This window comes from Castor canadensis, chromosome X (genome assembly GCF_047511655.1).
Source record: "Castor canadensis chromosome X, mCasCan1.hap1v2, whole genome shotgun sequence".
In the NCBI taxonomy this organism is placed as follows: Eukaryota; Metazoa; Chordata; class Mammalia; order Rodentia; family Castoridae; genus Castor; species Castor canadensis.
The window spans coordinates 56,654,835-56,676,298 of record NC_133405.1 but is presented as its reverse complement, the minus strand read 5'-3'; the positions used below and the strand labels follow the sequence as shown (position 1 = coordinate 56,676,298).

Below are 21,464 nucleotides of genomic sequence, written 5' to 3'. Positions count from 1 at the left end.
TAATATGAAGGTCATTGCCATTGTAAATAGAACACTTCTGCCATATGAAAAGAACTAAGTGTCGTGCCAGGGACTATCATTGTACATCTATTTCTAGTTCTAGATGGATGAATGCCTTTTATCTGGTTTCCATAACTCTAAAATTTGCATAGTTGTATGTCTCTGCCTTTTTGGAAAGGTTGTTTCAGAGAACATGGAACATAATGGAAGGAAAAGTATACTGTGTATGATAAAGTCCTATGCAAGTGCAATTGATGGTAGTAGAGTTATTTGTAATATTAAATTGTAAACTTCTTCAGGGTGGAGATTAAAGCTTTAATGGTTCTGTATGAATCACATTGCTTAGCACAGTGCCAACCAGTATCTTACATTTAGTGGCTGCTCAAAATCAAAATAATTTCCTAAATGAAATAAAGATATGAAAAGGAATGATATTGTTCAGTTTGATTTTTTTTAAAATATGGAGTACTATATGAGATTTGGTGACATGATTGCAATTCTGAAAGATTTTCAATGCTGACTCATGCCATCCTTCCCTTTTACAAAATAATCACTTCGCAGATAAGAGAAGGACTTAGAGACTGGGGCTGCTTTCCATTTGCTATTTCAAAGATAAGCCATTCCTAGTATTTTTCAAATTTCCTCACTTTGGTACATGGACAGAATTTCTGAAATCAGCTTTTGTTCTATAAAAACAAATTTATGAAATTGTGTATCACTACATGAACATGTTTTAGCCCGTGAAAAATTGTGTTAGAATAAATGAGGAACATAAAAATTTTGCCTTTTTGGTTATCTGGCTTTTTCACTATTTTACAGATGTTAAGCTTCTGAAATATACAAATAGTTTAGTAATTTGCATTGCAAATAACTACAAGTAAGTGACCTTTGCAAAGTGTTTTTCCCTAGCAAGTCCCTGGCATGAGTCTGTTTTTTGATTTGCTTTTTCTTTTTTTTTTTTGGAGGGGGAAGGGGAAGAAAGGCTAGAAAACAAAAATATCACTTTCATGCTGTGCTAAGGAAGAAAGGGTATTATTTTGGTTCCAGTTAAATAGGATAAACATATTTAATGTATTCTTTTTTTCTATATTTTTATTGCTCACATTTTATATTCTTAATCCATGTGGAATTTACTTTTATGTTTTAGGGGAGAAAACTTTTCCTAAATGGCAAGTCAGTTGTCACAGTATCATTCATTGAAAGACCCTTCTATCCCCATTGCTTCAAAGTACTAACTAAAATATTTAATATATTCTTAAGGGTCAAAAATATATGGTGACAGTCTTGAAAGGTAAACTCAGAATGTATATGAAACATTATGTACCCTTTTGTGAATAAAAAGAAAGTAGTGTTTGTGAGAAATGTATTAATTCTTTCAGGGCTATTAATATCAAAATGGACTTGAGGGTTCAAAGAGTAAAGGACTTCTTGTATTGCTAATGTGAATGCTAAAAGGTAAGAAACATAGTAAGGAGCACCTTATTTTTAAAACCATGTATGCCTCACCACAACTAGCTATTTAATAGAAGTTTCATGTGACATAGAGATTTCAGAAATGAAAACCCAAAGGAGAGATCCGTGTATATTTATGCTCAGGTTTGATGAAGAGTGAACTGTTTGGGGGAAAATACAGTTAGACAAAAGGGGTATAAAATGGGAGGCCATTTTATACCATTGTGTCCTGTATCTCCAGAGATGAGGATTCCTTTCCTTCAAGTATAGGGAGGGGAGGCATGGATCAAGGGTCTTATGTCCAGCCCCCGAGGCAGGTTAGAGACTTGTTTTTTGGCTGCTTCAGGGTGAGAGTGCCCTTCCTGCTTCTGCTGTTTTCCTAAATGCCCAAGTACTATATTTTGGGATAGTATGTCTTAAACCCCATCACTTTCTTCCTTACCCCATTCCTTCCCTCTCCTTCTCCTCCTCATGTAGGAGATATATGTGAGTGAATGTGTGTGTGTGTGCCTGTGTGTATATATAATATGCATTACATATACACATGCATAAATATAACTCATGCATAGAATTTATTGTAACTTCTTTTTCCCACTCTTTATGTCTGCATAGAGCATATGTATTTAAAAAGAGAAAAATAGTTTTTCTCTAAATTTTTTGTTGCTGTTTGTTTCTACCTTGTATTATTCATAAAAAGATATGAGGTAGTTTTCTGATATATATATACCTATGTGCTTTCATTTAGTAAACATGTTCTAACAAGTATATCCTGCATGGTTACACAAGTTTTGACTGATGTAAAATTTTCAAATTCACTAACCAATGTGACTCTTGCAAGTTATGTATTGAGTTGCGAGCCTGCCCCTTCTAATTCATATATCGAAGCCCCAAGCATTCAGTTATCTACATACCTCAGAATGTGACTGTGTTTGGGGATAGGGCCTTTAAAGAAGTAAGTAAAATAAGAGGTTATTGGGATGTACCCTCATCCAGTATGACTTGTATCCTTGTAAGTAGAGATTAGGATATAGACAACACAGTCAGAGGGATGACCATATGACAATACACCAAAAGTCAGCCATATGCAAGCCAAGGAGAGAGACTCATTAAAAACCAAACCTGCCAATACCTGCCTCTTAGACTTCTAGCCTCAGAATGTATGAGAAAATAAATGTATGTTGTTTAAACCACCCAGTCTGTGGGATTTTATAATGGGAGCCCTGGCAAACTAATTTGTAAGTATCCATGTGCTATAAGTATATTTACAGCAATGATGGCTTAATTCAATCTTAATATGTAGTGATTGCCTCTAAAGTACAATTGGATCATGTTCCTTAACACAAAGTTACAGCTTTGCAAAAACTGCCAGAGAACAATATGAAAAACTGTCCACCATGCACAACAACATGCTAAAGCTCTACGAGAATCTTGGAGAATACTTCGTCTTTGACTCTAAGGCTATAACCATAGAAGAGTTTTTTGGTGATCTCAACAACTTCCGGACTCTGTTTCTGGTGAGTAATATATCTTAAAGTATTCCAAGGCCTGTTATTTTTATTTTCAAACTTCTACTGAAATTTTTATGTAACCTATTCATTATATTGATTTCATGCTATAGTCCTTTAACAGGAATTGACAGATATTTCATACCTGTGACAAAGATAAAAATTATTGGGTGGATTAATATATAATGGGTACCTAAGTGAATTATTTTCAACTTTAGGTAGATAGCCTATCAGTATTTTATAGAAAATAAAATAATGCTTAAATTACTCTGGTTTTATATATAATAATATCATAATTTACCTAACTTAAAAATTAATGTATAATATATCATCTTTTACTTAATACATTAAAATGTTCTGATTTGTGAACAAGTTTCTTATATAGCTGAACTGAGAAACTGATTTTGAATTAGACTATGTAAATGACCTTGAATACTTAAAGTTACTTTCAGAACGTGAGCTCTTCTTTTAACCTATAATTTTGTAACAGTAACAATTAATTTGGGGTGGGCAGTTAGTATGCACGATATGATACTAGATGAAATCAATGTCTTTGCTGTATAAATGCTATACTAATTCATCTCAGAATCCAACAAAGAAGTACAAGGAAAAACACAGATTCTGATTATGACAGAGACAGAAAGATATGCACAATAGTTGATATCAAATAGGTGACTGTCCATATATTTGAAAAACAGAACTCTAGTGATTATCCCCAGGATAAAGGTCAGTTAGCAAATTCATTGCCGTTTGAAGTGTGTTTCTGTCTCCAAAGCTGTGTTTTGTTAAGTAAGCCTCCCTCTCTTAATCAGTAGTGTTCCCCCAAGAAAGTGTTAGATTTTGGTGTGATTTGTACAGTCTGTGAGATAGGAATATGCTTTCAGAAACCAACTTTCTTTCATGTACTAACTCAGGACATACAAACCAGGGCATCTCCCAATGGTTAAGTGAACAACTTTGGTAATAGAAACTATACCAAAAACTTTTGTAAGTATTATCATGGTTTTTCATTTTTGCTGAGGATATTAGCCAATTTTGGACTTTGCCCCTTAAAAGAGGAATATATTTAACTTTTTACCTGACCAGTAATTAATACAATATGTTCTAACAGTAAGAAGAGGGTTGGAAGAAAATAATCAAATCATTTTTAAAATTTAAAAGCTATAGTGTTAACATATCACCTCAAATTTGTAAACTTTACATCTTTAAGGTATCTACAAAGATAGTTTATTTACAAGTTTTACAAGAAATCACTTCAATACTGTTGTCAGTTTCTTCATTTCACTCTATACTTGTAGAAAGAACACAGAGCATGGGTAAAGTTCTATCCTAGTGGTAGTGACAGCCTGTACAGCAGAATGAGAGGTGCAAATGGATAAAAAAAAATTTTTTTTTAAATAAAATGTCTTAACATAATTCAGTACCCATTTGCTTTAAAATGCACTTTGAAAGTTAAAAAAAAAATAAAATTCCATCCAAGAATAAATCGTGAAGTTGATAAGAAAAAAATTTTTAAGCTATAAATACAATATGAACACATAAACATCCAACTTGTATCTACTTGAATTATTTTCAATAAGGAAAAAAAAGGCAGTATTGCTCCCTTATCCATGATTTATTTCACTTTTTATACTTTCAGTTATCCATGGCCAACTGTGTTCTAAAAAATACTAAATGGAAAATTCCAGAAATAGACAACTGATCAGTTTTAAATATTTTTATTATAGATGATTGTTATAATTGTTCTTATTACTAGTTACTTGTTAGTCTTTTACTGTACCTAATTTATAAATTGAACTTTATCATAGGTATGTATGTGTAGAAAAAAAACAGTATATATAGAGTTTGGTACTATCTGTAGTTTTAGACATTCTTCAGAATGTCTTGGAATGTATCACCCATGGACAAAGGGGAAATACCATGTGTCAAGGAGCAATGACTACCAGAAAATATGCTTCAATTAACACATTGAAATGATAAATTATTTTTGTAACAACAATGTCTATGGGTGCGTGGAAAGAAAAAAAATGTATATAATTAATACCATCAGTCTCAATTAAAAATATATTCTTTTAAGATGAATCAAATCTTAAAATATTACCTGTCTCATTACTGTCCTTACTTCCCAATACACACATACACTATATTAGACAGAGTACATCTCCCATCTTGCAGTATTCCCTGTGTTATAACAGTATGTCTACTCCTATTAGCCAGATGCTTTAAAAGCTTGTGACTATTCTTGTATTACTTTTCAATCATAACTTGATCTTTAAAAAAAAAAAGTAACGAAGAAGACTGGCTTCTATGTCCTCGTACTGCCACTAGCAAGCTGTGTGACTTTAGGTAAGTCATTTATTCTTTGTAGCTATCCATTTTATTGTTTTGGTTTTTTTTTTTTTTTTTTGAAAAATGAAAGGATTAGAGTACTGATCCCTGAGAACTCATTTCACTTTAGTAGTGTGAGTTGTGCTTAGAATGTCAAAAATGGTAATCACATGTATTATGTTTGTTCTCTCCACTGCCTGTAACTGCCCGTATAACTTGATTACAGAGAAAGAATTTGTTACAAATTCCTCTCATTGAAAATAATCTAACATTCTTATGTCTAGTTTCATGTGTATTGAACTTTCTGAGAACCTGTTCAGATTGAATTTCCAAACTAACCTTATCCTACAATGTGTCAGCCAATCTGAAACACTTACCTACCATTGCCATCTTTGCTTTACATAACACTACTGCTACCACTTTTATCTATAAATTCTTATCAACTTACTAGTGAGAGAACCAAACAATGTAACTTATTAGCAGTTTTGAATTTGATCAGTTTTATAACCTCTTTGTATGTTGTTTTTTTCATGTAAAAATTATGGATGAGAATTCCTGGTTTGTCTTCTGGTTACTATGTCAAAAGACATTGTAACCTATGCTATGCAGATATAAGGTATCATTAGTCATTTCATGACCTTTCAATTATTTGTTGAGAACTGACTTGATTTTCATAATGTTCTGGAAGAGAACAGTCTGTCTCTATCCATGAGTGAAGAGAGAGACAAATAAATGTAATATAATTTGCTATATGCCACCATAGTAATATGCTAAGGCATGATAATAATACAAAAGAGGAGTTGCCTATTTCTGCCTGTGCTAGCTGGGGAAACCTTCATAAGGAATTTGACATTTGGACAGAGTCTGGAAAAATCCATAAGAGTTTGACAAACAGAATTTGACAAGCATGTTTAAGGGTTTTACACATGATCTATATATGTCGAAGGCTCCTAAATCAACATCACCAACTTCATTCAATCACTTGTGCTCACCATGTTCCAGTTTTATAGTGAGCTTAAAGTGATTTCACTCTCCCAGGGGAGGGAAAAACCCTGAAAGAGAGACAAAAATTGTAATCGCCAGAAGTTCCCATTTTCTTAGTGCTTTGTATATTTGGCCTCAGGGTTCTTAGCGCTAAAAGCATATTGGACTATAGATGGAAGCAATAAAACACCAGTAGTGCTGAGAAGAAAATAAGAGTTCTGATTCATGTGCTACCAAAAATTACTTCAAAATGAGCTCAGAGTTTCATCTTGAGAGATGTATTTGGCATGTGTAGCATAAACAAAATGTACATACCAAAAAACTCTTCCTCAGAGAGAAATATCCTCTAAAAGATGGGGAAAACAAATAAGCAAAAGTGGTGGACAGTATGGATTGAGAACTTTTTGAAAGTAATCACATTGAAATGAATGAAAGCAGAGTTGGGAAATCTATGGGATGCTGCTTTGTTAATTATTAGTATCATATTATTCATTACTTAGCTAATGAGGATATTAAAGGTATTCTAAATGAACATGTAACATACTGATATGGAGATATATGTAATTGGAAACATCCAAATTCAGAATTTAGACTATTATTCTAGTTAGTTTTTGAGATTTCATCGGAGTTTTAAAAACAGCATATAATATAGGCAAGATTAATTAACAGTTCCTAAATTCAAGTTGAATATTTTGTGGAAGAAACTCCAATTCCATATTTATGTAATGTGTAAACATCTTTTTTGGCTTGTTCTCCTTTATGCTTCAGTCATTCTGCTAGTTCAAATAGTTGACTGCATAGTCTTCTTTTTTCTTTTGAGATATTTTGAATAGAATATTCAAAATCAGTGAACCTTATATGTTTCACAACCATACAATATCTTCCATGGGCATAAAAATTAATTTCAGCTGTTGGGAAAGTGTTTGAGGCAAGTATTATACTTCAATAATTTTCATAGCTTCAAATAAACTGTAGAAAATACTTCTTTTCTCTTTTAAATCTGTCAGCTTCCTGCTGCTTCTGTGTGTTTTTGTTTTTTTTTTTTAACGAACAATATGTTACCCATGCACTCAATAAATATTTGCTGTGTGTGGGTCCTCATTCTATACCTCATATACTAGAAATAAGGGAACAGGCTGTATGAAGTTATTAGATTTACTGACTTAAAAAGGAAAATGTTACCATTACTATTAATCATGCTAGCGGATGTTCCCTCAACAAAAGAAATACGTGCTAGTACTAATTTGATAAATAAACATTGGAACAGCTCTTAGATGAGCATTTACATGGCTAAGTGTTAGGGAGCTAACTGATATCAAATAATCATGGAGTTTTATGCTATTGTTCAATCTTGTTGCTTCTACCTTCTACTATACAATGACTTCATGACTGGTATCCATGTCTACTTCATTTTGTCCTTTTTGTTTTACTTTTTCTTGTGGTCCTGTGGATAGATTCAGGGCCTTGCACATGCTAAGCAAGCACTCTACCACTGATCTATACCCTAGGCCCTCATATCCACTTCTATGTTCTAATCTATTCACCACATTATAAAATTCAAAACAAAAGAAACAAGATAACATTACTTTTCTGACTTAAAATTCTTTCATAATTTCCCTGTGGCCTCATGATAAACCTGAAGTTTTAAAAATTAAAGTCATTTATAAAAAACACTATGGTCACTTAAAGGTAGGCCATCTACAATTGGTCCCAAATGGGCCACAATTACTTTTTCACTCTCTTTCCATATCAGGATAACTCAAATCTAGAAAGTAGACGTTACACAAGACAACAGTAAGTTGTCTGTAGAACAGAGTGAAACTTTGGAAATATAGTATCAAAACTAGAGGAAGTCAGTCCTATAATTCCAGCACTTGAGAGGCTGAAGCAGGAGAATATCGAGTTCAGGGCTAACCTAGGCTACATAGTGAGGTTCTGTCTCAAAAAACAAAACAAACTAGAGGAAGGCTGACTGAGAGTCCTGTGTGTATTTGTCACTAAATCTTAATTTCTGGTTTACATAGGGAATTACGACAACCAAGGCCAAACTTCTTCAATTCTTGGGGACATTCTTCTCTCTTAAGTAATTGTTCTTTTTAAATCTAATCTTTCTGAGAGATCTCTGTGTAGCCATGTTGGTTGGAAATAATTTCGAGAAACTCTCATTTCTCTTAAGCCATCTTCCCCTTTATAAGGCCTCAATCATGTTTAAACTATAATTGGAAAACCAAAGTGAGCATCTGCATTTAGTTAGACTCAAAAGGCTAAATTAATAATATACAGAAAAATTTATTCATTCATTATAGGCACTTTGCCTCTAAAGAAACGAGGATGAATTTTTGCATAAAAAGATTGTATGTATAATTCCTGATCCAAGAAGATTAAGTTATTTTGACACATTTTAAAATCTTCAACTCACAAAGCTCTTGACATTTAAAGGAAACTTTGGTACAGTACTGTGTTATAAAAAATGGTAGAACTAGGGCTAGGGGCATGGCTCAAGTGATAGAGTGCTTGTCTCAAAAGTGTGCAGCCCTGAGTTCAACCCCCAGTACCTCCGTAAATAAATAAATTAATTAAATAAAATGGTGGACTTACTTAAGAAACCAAACACCATTGTTTAACCAGGTAGAGTCTTATCTAGAATTCCATAACCCTCAATTGTCTATTAGATGCCTCACAAATTGATTTCCTTTGTTTTGCCAATAAAATGGTAATTAATTTTATGAAAACAACCTGGAGAAACTGCAAAATCCTGATGCGTGTTCTGAATCATTTAGGTTTCTTTGTAAGGTAAATATGTCCAAGTCTCATCACTTGGATATTTAGAGGGTTGTTGCCTTAGTAACACTAATCCATATATTCCAAATAATCTTTTTTTCCCCAACTGGTAGGACTCAGACTCCTCAGTCTATTTCCATAGGCACATCTGAAATATTTCATTCATGGTCACCATTTGACATTTTCTTACAAAGAGCTATTGAATACCACCTATTCTAGAGTGTGGACAATATGGCATTAAACAAAACAGATAAAGTCCCCTGTCCCTTCTATCTTGTGATAGTTTCAGTTCCCCTCTGTGAAATGTTGTGTGGTGTTTGTTTCTTAGTTTTTTCTGGTAAACTGCTTCAGGTGGCCATGAATGAAAATGCCTATGTGTGGGCCAAGGATACAGTCTCTTACTGCTCTAATTTTGCCACTAATCCTTGAAGAACCATAGTGATATGATGCTTAGTGCAGAAGTAGCCATGTTTCACAGGACGGTTCATAAAAACAGTCCCTTTCGCTTCCATTCTGATCCCATTCTCCTTGGTGGCTTTAAAAAATGTTTCAAGTCCTAGATACCTGAAGGGGATCTTAATATCATAAACCGCTCCATTGCCCTCCTTCCTCCCTTTTGTTCAGACACCTAGGCATGTATCTTCCTTTTCCTAGAAGCCAGGAATAAATAAAATGCCAGCATAAGTCCTTTCATGCAAATAGAGCCCTGAGGGCCTACCAACTCCCTCTAGTTAATCACATACACCCAGATAATTCCCTTTGAGCTCAGCTGGGACCACCCTGGCTGCATAGCCTTAGGTTTATTTTGATCTATTGCAACTCTTTGAAAATAGGTGATCCATGTAAAATATATGGTAACTCTATTAAATAGAATATTTGACCAGAATACATCATTCCCCAGCTGTGCCAGAGAACAGAGTTTTACTGTATTATATACAGATATCATTGAATTCTTCTTTAGAAAAAGATGTCACCTATCAACGGTTGTATTCTGTTTAACTGCTTACATTGAGCCAGAAGTAGATGTCCTATTTTTCTGATATAATTGTTCTTTGTATAGAAAAGCTAAATATTATATCATAAAGAACTAAAGAAATATGTAATAATACCACACATAGTTTAAAGAAAACTCAAATTCCCTAACATCATAAAAATGCCACTGGTATGAATGCTTTTTAAGTATGTATACATTTGAGATTAATATTATAAAACTTAAAAGTATCATAAATATTTGTAAAAATATTTCTAAAAGTTGGCAGAATTGTTTGTGACAAGCTAAATTGTATCCTTTAAAAATCAAAGACAATGTGATAGTTAACAAAGAAGATATTAAGAAAATCAGATCAATGCCTTCTTTTTCCATTAAAGTTTAGTAAGAATTAGAGCCAAGACACAAAATACGGTATCTAGTTCTGGTGATACCTCATACAGAATTTTTCATAGAAGTGTTCACCATAAATAAGTTATTATTGAATTATATCCAAAAGCCAAGAAGTTGGAGAGTTATGAGATAAGCAATACAGTAGATAAGCTGACCTTTTCCAGGGCTCTTGAGATTGACCAAAGGTATATATCAAGATATCTCAAAGGTATATATCAAAGCATATCTGTTACAACCTGAGCATGAAGATCCTTGAGGTTAATTCAAGTGGTACTACCCTCTCAGCTTGTTGGGTTTGTATTCATTCCGCTTTATCTTTGTTTGTCTATTCACTAATCAATCTTTAATCAGCAAAGATGCCCTAACCCTTATATTAGGCAGAAGAGGCAGGACACTGTCTGGAATTGTGTCCTTTCAGCAACTTTTGTCTGCTATACCCACCCTCACTGCCCTTCCCGCTTACTCCTCCAATTGATCAACTTGTTCAAGTCACTTGCTCTAAGAAACACATTCTAACACTCCCATTTTGGTCCCAGATGACCTTTCTATGTGCTTTCATACCTCCATCCTAGCTCATTTTACCCTGTAATGTGTCCATTTCAGTATCCTCAGTGATTACCACTATGATTGCTATGGGTCAAGCACAGTGCTAATCACTAAGGATATGTGTAAATGATTTAATAAATTGAGAAAACAATGAATGAACTAAACAACCCAATATAAAAAAAATTCACATACATATCCTTCAGTGCTCCATTCTAGTGGGGAACAAATAGTGATAATGAAATGTGATACATACATAGGAAGAACATTGTAACTACTGAGGAGAGAGGCATTCATTCTGTCAGTTTTTTTCTTTCTTTTTTTTTTTTTGTGTGTTATTGGGGCTTGAACTCAGGGTGTACACCTTGAGCCACTCCACCAGCCCTTTTTTGTGAAGGGTTTATTCAAGATAGGATCTCTTGAACTATTTGCCCAGGCTGGCTTCAAACCTTGATCCTCCTGAACTCTGCCTCCTGAGTAGCTAGGATTACAGGTGTGAGCCACCAGCACCTGGCTCATTCTATCAGATTTAAGGAAGCTTTCAAAGACAAAGTGACATATAAAGTAGGTATGATCATTGTTTTTGCTCCTGCATGACCTTTCACGTTCAATGAGATCCTTTTCTTTTTGTTCTCCCCACCCTCATTTTGGTGTTTAAGTTTAATCATAAATATACATCATCTCCTAGCATTTCATGCTGAGTTCGAAGTGAGGAAACAGCTATTTTATTGCCAGAAAATCAGTTATCAGTTAATTATTGTGATCTAACGATTATCTACAATATGCTTGGAGAAGCAATAACCAGGGTTCAATTATTTATTTACTGACAGCTGTCCTGAACAATAGGACAATTAATGCAGATCATGTAGGGCAAAAGCAACTGCCCAAAGTGTTAATTTCAACTAGTCATTCTCACTCATGGGTGAGTTTTGCCTTCCAAGGGACATTTGACAAGGTCTAGAGACATTTTAGGTTATGGCAATTAAGGACAAAGTGACATCTGGTGGGTGAAACCAGGAGTGGTGCTAAACACCATGCTGAACAAAGAAATGTCCGTGGTGCTGAGGTTGAGAAACCCTGCTGTAGGATTATCTGTTATGGATTTTCTTAGTTATAATTTAGAAAACACTATGCAGTGATCCAAATTAGTAGGGAAAATCTGCACTACATAAGTTAATATTTATTTATCACTGATTATCATTAATATTTTAATTGTTAATATTTTAATGATAGTTTTGATTATTGATTTGATCACTGTTGTTTTAGTTACTATTCTATATAATTTAAAGATATACTGGTTCACATAACATAATATTTTTATCAATCATGCATGTAAATGCATGATTAGAACATATAGATACACAAAAAAGAAAAAAAAAACCAGCTGAAGTTTCACTTCTAGAAATAATTAGTAGTAATACTTTGGCATATACTTCCAGGCATTTCCCTCTGCATGTGTATGTGTATCTAGATGGTGAATTTATTTTTCTTAAAATAATAATTACAGAAAGTCTTAGGATAAAGAAGAATGATGGAGAGGGTGAATTCAACTATGATATACTTAATATATTGTAAGAACTTTTATAAATGTGACAATGTACCCCCAACACAACAATAATAAAAAAGAAAGAAAGAAAGTCTTAGGAAAACTTAAGTCCTAAAATTTCTGTTTACTTGTAAAAATGCTAGTGGTCTATGTGGGTATCGAGATGTCTATCAGCTGTCAGTGTACAGTGCTGTTGGTTATGTCTTCAGTTGCAATTTAAAATGTTAATTGGCTCATTTAGTGATGTCTTTTTACAAACACCTGGTCTTTGAAGTGTGCACAATCACGGATGGCCATTGTAAGCCACCTGTAAATGGACCAGTGAAATCTTTTTTTTTCTTTTCTTTTATTCATATGTGCATACAATGTTTGGGTCATTTCTCCCCCACAGTGAAATCTTGCTTTCTCTTTTTGTTTTCTACATAATATACACATCTGACTTCCCCAATGCAAAAGGCCTTAAATCAGGAACTGGTGACTTGCTAGTTAGGCCCATTCACACTACCAGTATTCCCTTAGCACTCTCTTATTGGTCTCTGCTGCGCACTTTAAGAACTTTTTTTTGTTCTTTTTTTTGAATGGGACTGGGGTTTGAACTCAGGGCTTTGTGCTTGTAAAGTAGGTGTTCTACCACTTGAACCATACCTTCAGTCCACTTTGCTCTGGTTATTTTGCAGATAGGGCCTAATGAACTCTTTGCCCAGGCTGACCTCAAACCACGATCCTCCCAATCTCAGCCTCCCAAGTAACTAGGATTACAGACATGAGCCACCAACAGTGGCTAATTTAAGAACTATTACCTGCCTTAACTAGAGTATTTTTTGTTTATAATTGCAAATTGTTAATAATATAAAAGTTTGTGATTAATCACAAAAGTCCTTAATAAAAGTAGTACTGTGATTTAAAATGAAAACCAGCATCCTGAATATATCTCTCTGTGTGTATTTTTTCCTTGTGTTTCCTCTCATTTTCTTCTTTATCCAAATTTCAACACTATAGAATACATTCTCTAACTCTGGTTTTGTTTTATACCTGAACCCTGTTATAATCTTAATGATTTTAAAAACTACTTTTTTTCTCCTATATCTTTTGATTTCAGTTTCTGCAAACATTTGGTTCATGATATTCAGAGTTTTCTAGCATTCTTTTTTTAATAATTGATTCATTTATTTATTAATGGTGGCATGGGGTTTGATCTCAGGGCCTCACGCTTGCTAGGCAGGTGCTCTTACTGCTCGAGCCACTCTGCCAACTGTTTCTAGCATTCTTGATGAGGCTCTTGCTAAGCAAGAGAATGAATGCTATTCCTGAAAAGCCTGGAAATAGACCAGTCATCCATTCAAATCTTGTCATTTTTGAAATGGAAGATGCACAAAGTCCATTATTCTTTAGGAATCTTATAAAGTCCTTGTACAAACTAATGCATTACTCAATTTGATGGTATCATTTTATTTTTCAAATTTAATAAATAGTGTACAAAAGAGCCAGACCTAGCTGTGTGCTGATGGATCAAGTCTGTAATCCTGCCACTCGGGAGACTGAGATCAATCAGAATGATTGCAGTTCGAGTCCACCTGGGGCAAAAAGTATGCAAAACCCCACCTCAACCAATACGTGGGCACAGTGGTACGTGCCTGTCATACAAAGCTTTATCCCTAACTACTCTGGAGGCTGAGACAGGGTGGATTGCTATTCTGGGCCATCCTCGGCAAAAAAAATTTGTGAGACCATGTCTCAATGGAAAAAACCTGCGCATGGTGGTACAAGCTTGTCATTCAAGGGAAGCAGGAAGCTTAAAATAAGAGGATCGCAGTCCATGCCAGCCTAGGCAAAAAGCAATACCCTACCTCCAAAATAACCAGAACGAAAAGGCTGGAGGCATGGCTCAAGCCATAAGCACCTGCCTAGCAAGCAGGAAGTCCTGAGTTTAAACCCCAGTACCGCAAAGAAGAAAGAGAGAGGGGGACTTGGATAGTATACTTTAGAATAATGTGTATTTGTTTTTACTCAATTGTCTTTGATCTGTGGGTAAAAAAAAACCTAAAGCCTCATGTAAATTAGAGATACATACAAACAACAGTGATTAAGAAAAACAAAGTGGATAATTATCTAAAATAGGGATCCAATCATAAACTTAACTGTGGTGAGTACTATAACCTCTAGATGGGAAATAGGATTGTTGTCCCCAACAATTGGGAAACTTAACTTGCTGGCAAAGCCCTGGCTCACTCTCTACACAACTACATGCTCAGAGAAGGGGCCCTATTTAGTATTTAGTCACAGGTTGGGGTGGGGTTGATAGTTAGTTTAAGATTCTACTTGAAAGTGATTAATTTAGGAAGAGGCATGTGGCCCAGTCCTGTGCAGCAGAACCTGAAGGAAAATGCCCAGAGGCTTTGGGAAATGTTTTTCGCCCTAATGAAACAAAAACACAAAAGCTGCGTGGGAGGTAATACCCTCTTCTTTGGTAGATATCACTATGTTTGCATGTGATGCCTGGAACAACTGTGCAGCCATTTTGCAAACATGAGCCAACATTCCAAAAATGATGAAACCGACATATTTGGAAAATGTCAGTTCCTAGATGATATCACTAAGCTATTGAATTAACTGTCTTTGCTCCTTACCACTTGTGAGATGAGAGAGTAAACCCATATTCCTAAACCAATCTTTCTTATACTTTCTCTCACTTGGCAACCAAAAACATCCTGATACACTAAAATGAAGATCAAACACAAAAAAACATGTTAATCTGTTTAAAAGTAAAGTTAAACCAATTACTTTCAGGCACTTACAAAAATGCTTGAGCATAGTATCTACATATACAAGCAGTTACAGTGATAAAGTAAATTAATTTGGCCTACTTATTACTTATTACTTACTACTTATTACTGTTACCTAATAAAAGTATGTTTCTTTGAAAATATTCTATTCTTAAACTTTTAACGTAGTATGAAGGAACTATTAAGATGGTTGCCATTGGATAAATTGGGGCAAGCAACAAAAACTACATGTAGAATAAACAGAGAGAACAAAAGTAAATTGCTGTTCAGCATTGTCAAAATTTGGAATTGGAAAAGTACAAATGAATGTATTGTATTTGTGAAATGCATGCCTGTGTTTATTTAAATAGTTAAAGAAACATCTTGGGAAATATAAATGCAAATAGAAAGCATCTATTTACTTTGTTTTTAAAAAATGGGTTTCATTATTCTATTTTCCTACACGTGTTTGAAGTACTTCCATCATATTCACCCCTCCCCTTCACCCCCCTCTCTTTTCACTTTCCATTTACTTTCAAGCTATCATTTCCTGTTTGTGTTTTGTGTTTAACTAGAATATGCTTAAAAAAAGACAGTTCTGCTTTTCTGTCTTGCTTAATAACTTGCTTACTTTTTCTCATCCATTCATTTAACATCTATTGAGTACCTACTAAATAATAGACATTGTTCTAGGCACTGGCACTGTGGCTTTAACTTTTCTTCAGTAAATTAAAACAGACAAAAATCACTGCCCGCATGGAGCCTGATTTGTAATGGGGGACTGTGAGACAATAAACTATAAACAGATTTAGGAAAACTTTACTGCATGTTAGAATATAAGTGCTATGAGAAGAAGAAACCATGCCAAATGGAATGGCCATATAATAATAGCTAGAAGGTTGCTGCATTAGTTACCAAATTCTATTGTACAATTAATATTGTAAACTAAAATTTAAATTTTTCCTTAAATGCAGAGATCACCAAGTTTTCCTGTGCAGGAGACTTTACTAATTACAATTAGATGGCATGTATACAAACCCTATATAATTGGCAGTGCATCCTTATATGGTATAGAAGAAATAAAAATGAATTCTATCCCACTTGAGAGGAAGAGTCTTGAAAAGGACTCTATCACTTTGGTTAAATAACATTATCTCCTATAATATGGGGAATATGCAAATAGAGAACTTTACCTAGAACCATGGCACATTCCTCCTTTTAGATACAGCTCAAGTTCAAAACTTAAAAGAGGAAACCTATGAGAAGACATCTGTCCTTTTCCTAATGGCACTTGTAAATCTATGGCTCTTGTCTCTGTTAATTAGGCATGTTAGAGCCTTTCCTTCTTAAAGAGAAAAACAAAGCTAGTAAAAATATTAATTCATTTTCAATGTCTATTTCTTTGCCAAGATACCTTATTTAGAAGATAGACATTAATGTCCCCAAATGAATTTCTAGAGAGGAAGCGCTGACAAAAGATGAGATGTATAGCAGAGCATGTAGTGGAGTAAAAGCATCTTTTTAGTGCCAAAAGTATGAAAAAGTGTAAGTAACTTACAAAGACATTTAGTTCATCTCGAATTTCCTTGCCCCTAGTCCTTGTTCGCTGCCAACTGTCAGCTAGTTGATCTGATAAACTAATGCAGTACTAACATGTCACTCATTCTGTATTACATACATGCCCTTTAAATTCAGGACAATACTTTAATCCAGTAGAGCAATTCTGTCAGGAACTTCTTGTAGCATAGCTAGCTGATCGAGGAAACACATGGGGGAAAGACAGACATTCTTGTACCTCTAAAAGAGCATCATATATGTGGCTGCCTAAAGTGTAACATCCCTTTCTCCTCCCCCCAAACACACCCAAAAAAACATTTTAACCATTTGTGCTCCCATAGTGCAGCTTTATGGTCTTTGGTTTCTAAACTGGAATCCTTCTGGGAGTGGCCTCTGTCTTGATGTAGATCAAGGTTTTGGCCACAGAGGAACCTAAGGTCAAATCCACCCTCCCCTGTTTTTGTAAGTAAAGTTTGATACACAGCCCTTCTCATTTGTTTATGCACTGTCTGTGGCTGTGTTCACACTACAGAGGCAGTGCTGAATAGTTGAAACAGAGTCCAAAAGACCCACAAAGCTGAAAACATTAACTGTCTGACTTTTTACTAATGAAGTTTGAAGCTTGTAAATAAGAGTATTAAGGTAAGAGTCTCATAAGGAAATCATAGAAAGCAGATATAGTCCTCAAGTGTAACTTTCAAAGACAGTCCTGCCATAAGAGGGGAAATCCCTTTTCAGGGGATGCAAAATTTCTTTGGCAGAGATACAATGTCAACTCAGCTGTTGATTTCCCTTTTTCTTTCCAAGTGACTTTTACTTCTTTTATGCATTGGCCTTTAAGCGGAAACTCTGCACTCATCTTGCATGCCAAGCAGGATGACTGTGAGGGTGACACTTGCATCATGCTCAGCCTGTAGTCCTGATCTCACTTATTCATCCATGGAAGCAAAAGATACCTAGTGCCTATAGTAGAGCAGGCACACAATAAATGTTTTATACTCCATTTTCCCCCTCTACTTTGCATTATGATATAATACACATGTAGCCTGGCCACTAGAACAATCCTTTTTCATAATGAGGGTAGTATTTCTTGGTTTTGATTTTCAATAGAAACATCTCCTCAGCCTATTTAATTTTCCCTATAGTTGAGGGAGAGTTTATTATGTAAGACACAGCAGAGAAAGTAGCTATTGAATGGGATCTTGAAGGATGACAATGATTTTACCAGGTGGAAGATTGTGATCCTCGCTCTTCAATATCAAATAGAAGCCTTACGAGTTTAATAATTTGAATAATTTAATTTTAATAATTGCTGCATGATAAGGGGTAGAGGGAAAGAGAATTGTGGGGGTGAATAATATTGAAATACATTATGTATATAGAAAGATGGCATAATGTAACCCACTGAAAGCTGTTGAACAGTTGGGAGAAAAAGGGAGGATAGAGAAAAGAGAGAGCAATAGAGGGGGTGAATGTGATCAAAGTACACTATATGTAATAAAGAGGGAGAGAGGATTAATCTGATCAAAGTACAATACATGCGTGTGTGTGTGTGTGAAATACCCCAGCCCTTAGCACAACATCCAGTAGCACAAAATTTTAACAATTGTTGCATAATAATTTTTCCTGGGCAGTTCATATCTATTCTCCTGATTTCTTTGCTTTCCTGAGCTGTGATCTTAATCTTCAATTCTAAAGTTTATTGTCTGGTGGGATACCTCTAATTAGATTCACTATAGCTACCTCAAACTCAGCATATTCAAAGTGGAATGCATTAACTCTCTTCCCAGCTTCCTCCCATATTCTTTTTGGTTAATGACACAACTTGGTATCTCCTTGTCCCTCACCATTCACTGCTGTTCGATCTCTTGATTATACCTTAAAAATATTTCTCAAATCTATCTTCATCCTTATTTTAACAGCCCTAGTTTCAGTAATCATCATCTCTGTAAAGGACTACTGTAATAATTTTTTCACTTGTTCTTCCAAACTGGCTTTATGTTGGTGGGTTTTTTTTTTTTTTTTCTAAATCATAGGTCTCATTGGGACACTCACCTCAAAAACCTTTAATGGCCTCCTGAAAGTGACTGTAAACTCTAAACTAGTATATGAAAATCTTTGCCAATCTGACTTCCCCCAACTACAGTTCTTTGTTTGGAATGCTATCATAGATAGTTACAATCTTCTTTCCACTAGTGAAATGACTATCATCCTTCACAATGACAATCCCATCCAAGGCTACTTTCTCCATTCTGTCTTGCCTAGTATCCTCTTCCCAACTCTAAGAAGAATTAATTGCTCCCTATTTTGTGTGCTCATATCACATTATGAATATTGTTGTAATACCCAATCATTATAACTGGTGGTATGTAGACCTGCCATCTTTATGCTGTGTTCCTCTAGAGTAAGTGTGTCTTGTTTGTCTTTGGATTTCTATTATGTAGTGGAATGTGTGGCACATAGTAGTAACAAGCAAATATTTATTGATTGATAACTGTATCTGTCCCAAGTCTAATAATAAATGGCCTTTTGGCTTTGAATCCTCTAGCTCTATGTCTGTGTCTCTCTCTTTCTGCCAGTGTGTGTGTGTGTCTCCCCCTGCCCCCAATTTATCTTTCTCTTTCTGCCAGGTTTTCAGCATTTCATTACTTTAATGACTCTTTTGATTCTTCATCAACATTGATTCAGCATTTCTTTGGCTAAAGTACTTAAGCTTATCGACTTTCACCCCTGTCACTTAAGTTTTGAATTCCCAAAGTGAATTATATTTTCCAAAGTGAACTATATTTTTTTTGAGATAGGTTCTCAAAAAACTATATATCCCAGGTTGGCCTTGAACTCACAATCCTCCTGCCTCAGTCTCCTGAGTGCTGGGTTTACATGCATGTACTACCATGCCCCACTAGGTGTACCTCTTAAGTAGATTTAACAGTAGGCACAAGAAGTACCTCAAGTTTACTTCATTTTATGTGTACATTCTCGGGTCAAACTTCTCATTTGTTAGCAACATTTTGTAATTTACTATTCACTTATGGCCTATGATGACCCTTTCAATCTTTGTTATTTAACCATCCCCAGGTACTTACCTGCTTGTATGTCTAGGATTTTTGTTTCTTTGTGATAAAAATCATTAGAGAAGGACTGTTCTTCAAACATATACCTTATCTTTCTACTTTCTCTAAGTCTTGCCATCTTCAAAGACACTTTGAAGAGAATAAAATATTTCAACTTCTCTTTTTGGGGAGTTGGTACTTTAAAAGAAGTGAAATAGTCATAAGTTTTGCAGGATAAAATCTAGTCATATTAAATTGCTTAGGTATAACAGAGTCATATTTTATCTTTATAGTGATTAAGTATAAATACTCACAATATTTAGAAAGTAACACTGAGATTTCATAGAACTAAAATAGCCATGAATCAAAAAGTCTTTACATAGAAGTTCACATTGAAAGAAGTCAAGTCTAAAACATGACATTAATTATTCCGAAGTTTTGTATAAGAAATAAAATTCAGTGTGTATGTAAACTCCCTAAATTCTCATGTACCTTATTTGTCCAACATGTCCAGCCTAATGGCAAAAAAGTCCCTTTATACCAATTAATAAGGCAACTTAAGCTGAAGACTCATCATAAGGCCAGAATACACTTCTATAAATAATGGCATTATCTAGGGAGGAAGGAGGTAAAGGAGGGGGGCAGTAGATCATTAGCATAGTAAGAAAAGATATTCCCATCAGTAAGTAAGCTGTAATATTTGGCCAAATCTAGGTCATGATCAAGGATATAATCACAAGTGAGATGTGTTTTACATTGTGGAATGTAGTTAGAGTGTGCATTTACAGAAAGAATGGCTTGCTTCCCAGAATGCAATCACTAGTATATAACAGTGCCCTTTTTATCTCTGACTTGGAAAAGAGGATTTTAAAGCAGAATATCTCTGGCTCCAACCTGTATCTCATTCAACACCAATTTTGAAATCATCCACATTACATTTTTTCACAGATCAACTCTCTATGGTAGCATACGCCGAATTAAAGATGTCAAAGAGAGACATAAAACTGTATATTCATTTTATTTTTCCTGTTTTATAAACTAATGATTCATGTATATATAAATATATGAAACATTCTCTCTTTCTCATGATGGTTCTGGGGTTTTAACTCAGAGCTTTGCACTTGCGCAGTAGGTGCTCTACCACTTAAGCCACACCTCCAGTCCATTTTGCTCTAGTTATCTTGGAGATGAGGTCTCATGAACTATTTGCCTGGATTGGCTTGAAACCATGATCCTCCCAATCCAGCCTCCTAAGTACCTAGGATTACAGGTGTGAGCTATCAGCGCCAGGCTCTCTTCTTAAATATCAGTGCAGAGCCTATTCTAACATCTGCAAATCTTGTCCTTTAAATAAATACCCAATTCATGTCCATGCATATAGTTCTATCCCTTAATCCAGTTTCCCTGAAATTAATTATCTGTTTTTTGTTCATGGTTTGGCATTTCCCAAACTTCTAGCACTTCTCTTTCAATTTCTTTTTGGGTTTGTATATTTTCCTTAAATGGGGAGGATTCAGATTTGTGAGGCCTGAGTTTATACATGAATCTGCCTCTGCCCTTAAGAGTTGTTCA

General features: G+C 34.8%; 1 protein-coding gene across 4 annotated transcripts in view; it reads left to right on the top strand.

The window, feature by feature from the left end:
* Diaph2 (diaphanous related formin 2) overlaps positions 1-21,464 on the top strand; it is an 879,521-nt gene that overhangs the window by 643,294 nt on the left and 214,763 nt on the right. For all 4 annotated transcript variants that reach the window (XM_074062667.1, XM_074062668.1, XM_074062666.1 and 1 more), the window contains one exon: positions 2,803-2,966. In XM_074062667.1, the coding sequence (XP_073918768.1) occupies positions 2,803-2,966 (164 nt within the window). The remainder of the gene's footprint in view (positions 1-2,802; positions 2,967-21,464) is intronic.